The 13,500-nt window shown below is 34.4% G+C and overlaps 1 protein-coding gene across 1 annotated transcript in view; it reads right to left on the bottom strand.

Annotated features, from left to right (window-relative positions):
- EFCAB5 (EF-hand calcium binding domain 5) overlaps positions 1 to 13,500 on the bottom strand; it is a 125,878-nt gene that overhangs the window by 62,151 nt on the left and 50,227 nt on the right. Inside the window, 1 exon segment of the mRNA XM_068530614.1 lies at positions 11,235 to 11,302. Coding sequence (XP_068386715.1) covers positions 11,235 to 11,302 — 68 coding nt within the window.

Below are 13,500 nucleotides of genomic sequence, written 5' to 3'. Positions count from 1 at the left end.
ATTAGGAAATTCTTTACCAAAACAAAGGGAATTCATGGAGTTCAAAAAGTCTAGGAAATTAAAAAAGAACCCTCCTACCTAAAAAGTTAACTACATTTTCTATAAACACATTAGTGATGTTCAGATAAAGCAAATATACTTGAAATGGTTTTCTTCTGTTGATAAACAAATTAACCACTCAGATAGGGAAATGAAAGGGTAGATCTTCTGTAAGATTGAAATCTGGGAACTTCAGGAAGGAGCTGCCTATCAGCACCTGCTTACTCCTAGCCTGAACACAAGACAATGCAATTAGTTTTGCTAATGGGAGCCCACTGAAATCTAAGGGTTAAGACTTGTGTTCCTTTTCAAACTTGTATAGAGAACACAATATCTACTTGAACAACTCAGCCCCAGCATTAAAATGATACAAATGGTAAGTTTTGTCTCCTAGAAGGAGTTGTCTTTTGGGAACCAGAGTGTTCTGAGAATTTAAAACAAGCCTGACACTCTCCCAAAACATATTTCTTATATGTCTAAATATTTAGCTTATAATCAAAACAAAACAATCTCAAATAAACTAGCACATTTTACATTTAAAATTGTTCCTGTCAATATATAAATGTTTAAAGCATTGTTCTTAATGTTTAAGAGCATTAAACATAAAGTAAGGAGATACAAGGTGGAGATACATGGCAAGTGGAAGAAATTTAACACTCATGAACACCAGATGAGTTTCCTACATCAAACCTGGTCCACTGAAGTCTCATTTTTCTTTTACTATGCATCCCTCAGCAATATAATAATATAATAATATAATTCATAATGTTTTGCACCTGTTCATTGCTTTCTAATTGTCTTTTTGTGGTGTCTGTCCTTAATTTGCTTATATTTTGATCCTTCCATTCCCTGTATCCTACTCTGGTTTTATCCAGTGTATGTTTGCATGCATCTACACACACACACACACACACACACACACACACACACACACACACGGACATAAATGCCTGCATATAGCCATAGGCATACTCCCATACAGAAATGCAGTAATGCATTATTTGGTCCTTAAGGGTAAGAAGTACAACTCTAATTTTGACATCTTTCCTAGCACAGAGAATAAACAGTCAGTATATACTTAATGACTAAGAGACTAGAAGTAAATATTCTAAAATAGTTACTCTAGATCTTCATTTACTGCAATAAAACAGATGAAAAGAGAGAGAGGTAAAAGTCAACAAAAAGATCATCATCTATTCATTTAACCACCAAAAAACAGACATGCTAGGAAAATGATGTGCATGTGGAAGCATCTGTGACCATTCAATCTCTCCATTTGTCTTTTTCTCTATATTAATTATTACTCAGTGACTCCACTTTCTCCAAACATGCTCCAACCTGAATGCTAATTACACTGCTCATTAAAACAATTAGAGGGCAACTGCATGGCATAGTATCTCCACTGAGTGGCACCTGTGTGTAATAGCTTGACTTTAAACCCAACATTTATAATTTGATTTTCTTCCAGTTTCAGGGAGTGATGACAAAATAACCGTAAAGCACATCTCTTTAGAAGCAAGTATTCCATCTGTGCTGTACACATGAACCTTATAAACCAATGTTACCTCATAAAAAATAAATATAAAAAAATGCAAGTGTTCTCAACACTACTTCTATGTCAGATGTCATGTCTCAATGATTTATTGATCAGATCATTAAACATTTTCTATAAATATTTCTATACAAGAAATACTTTCTTGGTTTCTGTTGACATAACAGCTCTTCGCTCTAATGAAAGTACCTGAAGATATGCTGTTTGCATTTCAGGAAGAGAAGTTGGGAAATGTCAGAAAAACAATTATTAATAGCCCAAACCACCCATTAAAACAAAAATTTATTTATATACACATATATATACACACATACATACATATATATATATATATATATATATATATACATCTACAAAGGTATTATGTAGAATGCTAATGAGTTTGTATTAAGTATGTATATATATCACCCTTACCCACTTTCTCCTTTAATTGTATGGATTTACTCACATATATACATATGCACACAAATAGATAAATATCATATATGGATATATACATATATGTATTCATATACGATATGTGTGTATGTATATATGTATTAGGTATATGTACATATTTGTTGAATTAATTAAAACGAATGAAGGGAGAAAAGTAAAACTGACAGAGTTCACAACATTCAATACCAGAAAATAATTGAGCAATGTCCATAATGTTTTGAAGTGAAAAGAAAATGTGACCCAAATACAGTATACCCATCCAACATATAGCTTTAGAGGCAATATGCAGGCATTTTCAACATAAAAGAAGTCAGAAAATATAGCACCCTTGAGACCTTCCTGAAAAAACTTTACAATAAATTTAGCTAATTAAGAGATGAAGCAAAATAAGTAACTCAGGAATAGCAAAGCCACTGTAAAAGAACAGGAAGTGAACCTCAAATCCAGTTGAATATTAGACTAAGATTAATCAATTATGGGAACTATAGTTATAGAAGAGAAAGTAAATGATATAAATCTGGATAAAATAAAAATTATAAAATAACTAAACTTGGGAGACATAACAAGAAAAAAGATAGGAACACATGAGGAAATATTAAACAACTTCATCTTTTATAGTGGGGTGTCAACTGTTATTTCTATAATTGAAATATGTGATTTTAAAAAAATGACTGCAAGCTTTTTTGATTTTTATCATATTATCTTTTCTTGGAATGATTTTAGAATAATTTTTGTGAAGATATGTTCAATTTCAATAATTCCCTTACTTTTACTTCAGTTTCTCTTTCTTCTGTTGGAATTAAGTACAATTAAAATTTTTTATTTAAAGTAATTAAAAATTTTAACAGAATTTATGATCATCTACGTTGCTATATATTCCTCTACCTACTGAGACATAAAATATAAAGCTGTTTTAAATGATGTTCACCTAAGGGTAACAATGGTTATTTCTGGGTAAGAAACTTATGATAATTTTTAAATCCCCATCTTTGTACTTTTATGAGTTGTCTGAATTCTTATTTTGGTCATGATAATTTTTACAAAGCCAAATAATTTTTCCTTAGAAAAATATTCCATGGTGTTAACAAGAATTAATCCTAGGTTATGGGAATATATACATTGTTATTCTATTTTTATATTTATCTGTGTTTTTAAAATTCTTCACCCCACTGCATTTTTTAAGACTACGATTTTGGGGGACTTCCCTGGCGGTCCAGTGGTAAAGAATCCGCCTTCCAATGCAGGGGACGTGGGTTTGATCCCTGGTCGGGGAACTAAGATCCCACACGCTGCAGGGCAACTAAGCCTGCACGCCACAACTACTGAACTCGTGCGGCTCAACTAGAGAGCCCACGTGCCACAAACTACACAGCCCATGTGCTCTGGTGTCCACGCACCACAACTAGAGAAGAGAAAACCCTCACGCCACAACTAGAGAGAAGACCACACACCGCAACGAAGAGCCCGCCTGCCGCAACGACAGATCCCGCATGCTTCACCGAAGATCCCATGTGCCACAACTAAGACCTGACGCAGCCATAAAAATAAAAAAATTTTTTAAAAAAGACTACAATTTCTCATCTGAGTAAACATTTAGTAGCATTCCATAAAGTCAGATGTAAGATTTTGACCTAAGAATTACTAAATAATTTTTAAATTTTCAAATAATTGGGCTTACATAATTTTAAAATTTGTTTATTTTCCAGTTTTATTACGTAACGATAAGAGAATATAACATGTCACATTTCTAGTTTTTGAAACTTATATAAAGTTCTCTTGGTGGTCTATTTATGATAAATTTTGATCAATATTCCATGAAAACTGGATCACGGTCACTATAGGGATTGAAGTTCTATACGTACTTATATAATGTCTTATTGATAATATAATAGGTTCTTTATATCCTTATTTATTTTTTGCCTTTTTGACTTATCAAATACTTCAAAAAAAGTTTTGCTACTTCATGCCACATACAAAAATGAACTCAAAGGATCAGATATTTAAATAGACATATATGTAAGAGTTAAAACTCTAAAACTTAGGAGCTTATCTTTATGACACTGAATTAAGCAACAGTTTCTTGGATATGACACGAAAAGCAAAAGCAAAAACAACAACAAAAAACTGACAAATTGGACTTCATCAAAACTAAAACTTTGGGGAATTCCCTGGCCGTCCAGTGGTGAGGACTCCGCCCTTTCACTGCCAAGGGGGCGGGTTTGATCCCTGGTCAGGGAACTAGTATCCTGCAAGCCAAGTTAAAAACAACACCAACAACAAAAAAAACTTTTCTGCTTTGAAGGACATCATCGAGAAAATGAAAAATAACCCACAAAATAGGAGAAAATATTTGTGAATATAGATTTGACCAGGGATTGTATCTAGAATAAAGAACTCTTATAACCCAATAATAAAAAGACAAATAACCCAATTAAAAAATGGTCAAAGGATGTAAGTAGACGTTTCTCCAAAAAGATATGCAAGTGGCCCATAAGCACATGAAAAGATGCTCGGTATCATTTTAGCCATCAGAGAAATCCATTTCAAAACCGCAGTGAGCTACCACTTCAGGCCCACAAGGATGGCTATAATTAAAAAAACAAAACAATGAAACAAAACCAAAAAACAGAGAGTAACCAGTGTTGACAAGGATGTGGAGCAACTAGAACCCTTATTCACTGTGGGAATGTAAAATGGTGCAGCCACTGTGGAAAGCAGTCTGGCAGTTCCTTAAAAGGGTAAACATAGAGTTATCATATGAACCAGCAATTCCACTCCTAGGTATACAGTATACCTAAGGGAACTGAGACACATGTTCACACAAAAACATATACACAAATGTTTGTAGCAGTTATTTATTATACAATAATCAAAAAGTGAAAACAGCTCAACTGATGGATGGATAAATAAAATGTGGTATGTCCATATAAAGGAATATTATTCAGCAATAAAAGGAAATGAAGTATTGAAACATGTTACAACTTCACAATATTATGCTTAGTGAAAGAAACCGGTAACAAAACACCACATATCACATGAATCCACTCATGTGAAATTTCCAGAATAGGCAAAGCTGTAAGAGACAGAAAAGAGATCAGTGGTTGCCTAGGGCTGGAGGTTTAGAGGGAAATGGAAAATGACTAGCTTAATGGGTATGGGGTTTCTTTTTGGGGTGATGAAGATGTTCTAAAATGGATTGTTTTAATGGTTACAACTCTGTAAAAGTACTAACAACCATTAAATTATATACTTTAAATAAGTGAATTATAAGGTATGTGTAGGAGGCTGAATAACGGCCCTTAAAGAAATCAGGTCCCAATCCCTGGAACCTGTAAATATTACCTTATATGGGAAAAAAGTCTTTGTGGCCCTGATTAAGTTAAGATATTTGGGATGAGGAGATTATCCTGGATTATTTGGATGGGCTCTAAATGCAATCACATGTATGCTTATAAGAGGGAGATTTTTCAGACAGAAGAGGAAAAGGCAATGTGACCACAGAGGCAGAGACTGGTGATGTAGCCACAAGTCAAGAAATGCAAGGAGCTACCATAAGCTGGAAAAGGAAATTCTCCATTAGACCCTCCAGAGTGAGTGCAGCCCTGCTGACACCTTAATTTTGGCTCAGTGATAACGATTTTGGGTTTCTGGCCTCCAGAGCTGTGAGAGAACAAATTTTTGCTTTTGTTTTTTAAGCCACCAGATTTGTAATAATTTTTTATAGCAGCCATAGGAAATAAATATAGTATATGTATTATCTCAATAAAGGTATTTCCAAAAAAAGTTTTAATATCTCCACAATTATTGTGAATTTTTATTCATGTATTGTTGTAATGTATGTTTCTTTTATATATTCTATTAAAATGTTCTGAAACCCATAAACCTTAAGAGTATCCAACTGTTTTTATTAACTTTTTTTAAAAATTAATTAATTTATTTAATTTATTTATTTTGGCTGTGTTGGGTCTTCGTTGCTGCGCGCGGGCTTTCTCTAATTGCGGCAAGCGGGGGCTACTCTTCATTGCAGTGCGCGGGCTTCTCATTGCGGTGGCTTCTCTTGCTGCAGAGCATGGGCTCTAGGTGCGTGGGCTTCAGTAGTTGCAGCATGTGGGCTCAGTAGGTGTGGCTCACGGGCTCTAGAGCACAGGCTCAGTAGTTGTGGCGCACGGGCTTAGTTGCTCCGCGGCATGTGGGATCTTCCCAGACCAGGGATCGTACCCGTATTCTCTGCACTGGCAGGCGGATTCTCAACCACTGCGCCACCAGGGAAGCCCCTTTATTAACTTTAAATTTTACAAATATAAAATTTTAACATTTGCAAATATAAAAAATTCTTGGTTCCATGAAATGATTTTTAATCTTGAAATTTGCTCAGTTTTATTTGATTGCTTATTTTCATTAATTTGATATTCCTTTAAAAATTCTCTTAATTTCATCTTTCTTGTCATCTTATATTAGGTGATTTGCTTATAAAGTGCATATAGCATTTTTTTTCAATTATCGAAAACCACCAATCATAAGAGACTATTGATTTAAGAACAGATTTTGGAAAAAAACCCCAGATTTTAGGGGTTGGAGAAGAGAGGAAAAAATATTATTTCACTAATGTACACATTGACTGTAAGATGCATCTTTTTTAAAAAAAATCACTTTACTGAGGTATGATTAACATGTAAAAAGCTGTACATATTTAATATATACAATTCAATGAGTTTGGGAATAAGTATATACCCGTGAAATCATCATCACCAAGATCATAGACATATCCATCACCTGTAAGATGCATCTTGCTTTCAGAAGTGCAAAAAGAAAACTGTTCATCTTAGAATTGGGGAAATAACAATGGTTTGGATTTTTTAAAAAGAGGTCTCCAATCACGTAGAAGAATGGGAGAAGTTATATTTTAACATGACATTGCTAGAGAAGACTTCTCTCTCTGAAATTGGGAAGAACTTGTAGTTCATTTTTATATTACTCTAATAATAGTTCTCTTAATTAAAAATATTTACTTTGGTGATGTTATTTTGGCAATTTACGGTTAAAACAAGGTCTCTGGAATAAATTTATTCTCAATCGAACAAGGATAAGAAGTCGTACCATGATTTATCTTTTCATTTCAGTCTGGCAAATTAAATTGGCTTTCCCAAGAAATGTGAAAAGACAATGAAAGGGTGACAGCTTTGTCAATAGCAGGCAAGGTAACAAGAGACAACATGGAACTAAAATTTTCTCACCACTTCTAATTTATATGGGAAAAATTGAAAATATTTTTACTGAAAATTGTGATCTGTTTTTGCAACTGAATTTGTTAAAGTAAAAAGAAAGCCTCTTTTCCATCCATCTGATTTTGATTTATCTGATACCAACAGGAAAATGGTCCATGTTGGTCATAGAGAATCCTCTTCTTTCTGGCAAAACTGCATTTACATGGGCACTAAAAAATTTCAGAATCATGTACCAAAATGTTCATTGCAGCTCTATTTACAATAGCCAGGACATGGAAGCAACCTAAGTGTCCATCATCGGATGAATGGATAAAGAAGATGTGGCACATATATACAATGGAATATTACTCAGCCATAAAAAGAAATGAAATGGAGGTATTTGTAATGAGGTGGATGGAGTTAGAGTCTGTCATACAGAGTGAAGTAAGTCAGAAAGAGAAAAACAAATACAGTATGCTAACACATATATATGGAATCTAAGGAAAAAAAAAAAAAAGGCCATGAAGAACCTAGTGGCAAGACGGGAATAAAGACACAGACCTACTAGAGAATGGACTTGAGGATATGGGGAGGGGGAGGGGTGAGATGTGACAGGGTGAGAGAGTGTCATGGACATATATACACTACCAAATGTAAAATAGATAGCTAGTGGGAAGCAACCGCATAGCACAGGGAGATCAGCTCGGTGCTTTGTGACCACCTAGAGGGGTGGGAGGGAGGGAGATGCAAGAGGGAAGAGATATGGGAACATATGTATATGTATAACTGATTCACTTTGTTATAAAGCAGAAACGAACACACCATTGTAAAGCAATTATACTTCAATAAAGATGTTTAAAAAAAAATCATAAAATTGTAAACTTAAAATTAAGTGAATTTGGGGGTATGTAAATCATAACTCAATAAAGCCATTAAAAAAAAATTTCAGTCATTCAAATTTTGTAAAATACTCTACTTTTTTCCATTGGAAAGAAGGAAGGTAATGATGTAGAAGAAATTTCATTTGGAAAATCAGCTACTTGTAAAAGAAAGGTTTATGTAATAAGTAGAGTGATAGGTATGTTTGGCTAGTCATTTTATGGGAAAATGAAGTCAGACTCTCACTTCATTATTTACCAAAATAATTTTCAAATTAATTTTACAGAGCAAAAAGAGCTAGAAAAAATGGGTGAATATTTAGCTGATCATGGGAAGGAGAGAAACCTCTAAGCACAGGAGCAATGGAAAAGACCTCAAAAAATCAATAGATTTATTTATTAAAAAAAAAACATTTTTGGAAGTTAGAAAACACATTAAAATTTTTTAAACAATTGGAAAAACTTGAAAAATACATGTAATTTACAGTCATAAATGGTAATGTCTTTAGTACATAAAGAGCATTTACAATTCCACAAGAAAAAATAAACATCAATAGGTAAGATGGGCAAAGGATGTGAACAGATAATTCACAGAAGAAAAAAATTTTAATTGCACAGAAAAATGTTTAACCTCATTAGTAATCAAAAAGATAAAAGTTAAAAAACAAAATGCCATTAAATTGCAGAGGTTTCTTATACGCAATAATGCCCACTATTGGTGAGAATAGGGTGCTTTGAAAGCTCTCACATATTGCTAATGGGAGAACAGATCAGTATAATCAAAAGCGCAATTGGACAATAGATACCCAAATCCTTCCAATGTTTATTCTTTGACCTAGTAATTCTTTCTGGGAACCTATTCTAAGGAAATTACTGTGTCTTAGCTCGGGCTGCCATGACAAAAATACCATAGACTGGGTGGCTTAAACAGCAGAAATTTATTTACTCACAGTTCTGCAGGCTGATAAGTCCAAAATCAGGTGCCAACAGGGTTGGTGTCTGGTGAAGGCTCTCTTCTTGGGTTTCAAATGGCTGCCTTCTTGCTGTGTCTTCACAAGTCCTTTCCTTAGTGCATGCATGTAGAAAGAGAGAGAGGTCTCTCTCTTTCTCTTCTTGTAAGGTCATCAATCCTATCGGATTTGAACTCCACCTTTATGACTTCATTTAACCTTAATTACCTCTGTTAGCCCTATCTCCTACAAAAAAATCACATTGGGAAGGTTACGAATTCAACATGTGAATTTGCAGGGGGCATAATTCAGTCCACATCAAGCTGTAAACAAAAGTTTATATGCAGATATTAATCCTATCATATTTATAGTGAATAATGAGAAATGTCCAACAATAAATAAATGATTAAATAAATTATAATAATTATAATGTTTCCATTAAAATGAATTATGGATTAAAATTTTTTTCTTCTTTATACTTTTTATTTTTAATTTTCTAAACTGAATATTACTTTCTTACTGAGATATAATTCACATATCATAAAATTCATATAGTATTACTTTTATATTTTAAAAAATAAGAAAATTTTCTAAATCGTCCTATTTTAGGGAAACTAGTATAAGACAAAAAGGCAAGTAGCATCTAGAATCAGCGTCTTGCAAAGAAAATTAAGTTACATTTATTACTACATTAAAGTGATAAAGCCTTGACTTTTTCTAAACCATTTTAATACTATAGTTTATTCTTCTGCATATTTTTCTTTGAGTAACTTTTCTCATTTGCACTCACAAGATTTTATTGGGTTGGCCAAAAAGTTCATTTGGGTTATGGAAAAACTTGAAAGAACTTTTTGGCCAATCCAATAATTTATGGAGATGGCTGACTGTTGGCATGGGGAAGCTAATGTCACTGACAGAAGATTTTTTTTTATTATTTACAGTTTCCAAGAGAAGGGAGCATGTCATGCCATGCAAAGCCACAGAGGGAGCACCAGGTTTGGGTCTGGAGGCAGAAGCAGGAGTAAGTGGAAAGCCTGGGCCAGAGCCGTTATTGGAGTTTCCTCAGGAAAGGCAAGGCAGGGCAGAGTAAACAGTTTAGGATTGGCTAGTTTGAATAATCTCAGCAGGCCTTGGGGTACAGGGGCAGTCCCTAGTTATCTGGTATCTGGCCCTGGGTTGATTTAGTGCAGGGGAAATATTGGTTTGGTGAGTGAGATTTAAATAAGGAGGTGGTTCAGAGTATGTGCTCTGGACCACAGAGGACATATAAACAACTTTGGCCATTAGTTTGGCCCTGTGACTAATGGATGCCAAATAGACAAATACAGAATATAAGAAAACAGAACATAATTGAGACAGGATTGACAAATACTTATCTGTATGATAATTATTTCAAGGATTCCAGAAATCCTTCATACAGAACCTTGAAATTGTATATAGTGCATAGTCACACCTTCCATAGAGCCAGGGTATAAGAGAGGAGGAGAAAGTTACCTTGACTCTGGGACTCAGAGAAAAACAAAGGGAATTAGAGGAGAGACATGAAAAAATATAAAAGCAGGCTATAGAAGACTTAGGACCCTGGTACTATTAAATTGCTTCTTTTGCTTATTCCACTACAGTAGAATCATACTTTCTCAGGTGTAATTTTATGTAGACTTCTAAGCCAAACTGCCTGAATACAAATTTCCCTAGCTCCACTAATTGTGAGACCGTGTACAAGTTACTTACCTTTTCTGTACCTCAGTGTCTTCATCTATAAAAGTAGGAATAAGGATTGCTGAGATTACCTGAGTTAATATATGGATAGCTTTGGACAGCACCTGGCCCATAAGAAATGCTTTGTAAGTTTGAAACCTCATTATTATTTGTAGAACCAGATTTCACTGAATATAAGAAGCTGGTTTTTCTTGGCCCTACCTGAAGGTGTCAGTGGAAGTTTTTCACACACATCATGAGTACCACTGACTGAAAGAAGTTGCAACATGCCTTTGATTATAAGATGTAACCTAATTTCAGAGGGGTTAAAATATTTTGAAGTGTACATCTTACAATCGATAAAATAAGTTTTTATGCTTTCATTTAATTTAAGTAAATGTATGTGTGACATCCACCAAAAGACAACTGAAACTGGCAAAATAATTTGATTTAAATAATGAATAATGTAACTTACTTCTATAAATTCCATTTTGTTCAGTCTTGGTTCCATTGAGTCAGCAATATCCAATTGTTGGCAGCATGCTTTTAATTATGGAACAAAGGTTATTTGATAGTTTGGTTGTGATACATTCATATTTTATATTCATATTATAGTACTCCAAAAGAACATAAAATTCTTAATGTCCATCAATATTTATAATAGAGTAAATGATATATAGTTGGGTAACATTACAATTACTACAAAATTATTATTTTTCCTGGCTTCTATTTAACTAAGCAACTCCAACACTAAAAAGAACATGCCTACATTTTTAATGACCATGTCAAGATAAAGCAGAAATAAATAGGCACATCAATAGTATAAAAGACTGCAAAAATATCTGTGTTGGTTTATGCTAGTATTTATGCTAGAAGGTCCTAAAACACAACACTTCCACAAACTTTCCTTTTAAATACTTAATTTTGTCTTTAATATTTTAAAAATTAAATAAATAATATATGAATATATTCTTTTGGTAAAAGACTCAAATAATACAAAAATATAAACAGCAAAACTTGAAATAAAGACTTTTTTAAACCTCCATTTGATTATGACAATTACATGATCCTTATTGACCTTACCAGGACACATAAATTGTATGAAAGCTCATGATAAAAGAATTAATACACTGGTTTCCTCTCCTACTTCTAAGAGTAACTCTTCCTGCCTATTATGGGCTGGTACATAAAAACATTTTTTTTTTGAATTTTTGAATTTTATTTTATTTATTTTTTTATACAGCAGGTTCTTATTAGTTATCCATTTTATACATACTAGTGTATACATGTCAATCCCAATCTCCCAGTTCATCACACCACCACCCCAACCCCCGCCACTTCCCCCCTTGGAGTCCATACGTTTGTTCTCTACATCTGTGTTGCAATTTCTGCCCTGCAAACCGGTTCATCTGTACCATTTTTCTAGGTTCCACATATATGTGTTAATATACAATATGTGTTTTTCTCCTTCTGACTTACTTCACTCTGTATGACAGTCTCTAGATTCATCCACGTCTCTACAAATGACCCAATTTCGTTCCTTTTTATGGCTGAGTAATATTCCATTGTATATATGTACCACATCTTCTTTATCCATTTATCCGTCGGTGAGCATTTAGGTTGCTTCCATGTCCTGGCTATTGTAAATAGTGCTGCAATGAACAGTGGGGTCCATGTGTCTTTTTGAATTATGATTTCTCTGGGTATATGCCCAGTAGTGGGATTGCTGGGTCATATGGTAATTCTATTTTTAGTTTTTTAAGGAACCTGCATACTGTTTTTTAAGGATACTCCATAGTGGCTGTATCAATTTACATTCCCACCAAAAGTGCAAGAGGGTTCCCTTTTCTCCACACCCTCTCCAGCATTTGTTTGTAGATTTTCTGATGATGCCCATTCTAACTGGTGTGAGGTGATACCTCATTGCAGTTTTGATTTGCATTTCTCTAATGATTAGTGACGTTGAGCATTCTTTCATGTGTTTGTTGGCAGTCTGTATATCTTCTTTAGAGGAATGTCTATTTAGGTCTTCTGCCCATTTTTGCATTGGGTTGGTTTTTTTAATATTGAGCTGCATGAGCTGTTTATATATTTTGGAGATTAATCCTTTGTCCGTTGATTCGTTGGCAAATATTTTCTCCCATTCTGAGGGTTGTCTTTTCGTCTGGTTTGTAGTTTCCTTTGCTTTGCAAAAGCTTTTAAGTTTAATTAGGTCCCATTTGTTTATTTTATTTATTTTTTAAAATTTTATTTATTTATTTATTTATTTTTGGCTGCATTGGGTCTTCGTTGCTGTGCGCGGGCTTTCTCTAGTTGCGGCGAGCGGGGGCTACTCTTCATTGCGGTGCGCAGATTTCTCATTGCAGTGGCTTCTCTCATTGTGGAGCACGGGCTCTAGGTGCGCGGGCTTCAGTAGTTGCGGCACGAGGGCTCAGTAGTTGTGGCTCACGGGCTCTAGAGCACAGGCTCAGTAGTTGTGGCACACGAGCTTAGTTGCTCCGCGGCATGTGGGATCTTCCCAGACCAGGGATCAAACCCGTGTCCCCTGCATTGGCAGGCGGATTCTCAACCACTGCACCACTGGGGAAGCCCCCATTATTTTTGTTTACTCTTGTTTTTATTTCCATTACTCTAGGAGGTGGATCAAAAAAGATCTTGCTGTGATTTATGTCAAAGAGTGTTCTTCCTATGTTTTCCTCTAAGAGTTTTATAGCGTCTGGTCTTACATTTAGGTCTCGAAT

Source organism: Eschrichtius robustus, chromosome 20, assembly GCF_028021215.1.
Source record: "Eschrichtius robustus isolate mEscRob2 chromosome 20, mEscRob2.pri, whole genome shotgun sequence".
Taxonomy (NCBI): Eukaryota; Metazoa; Chordata; class Mammalia; order Artiodactyla; family Eschrichtiidae; genus Eschrichtius; species Eschrichtius robustus.
Note: the sequence above shows the minus strand (reverse complement) of the source record. Positions and strands in the feature narration are given on the sequence as shown.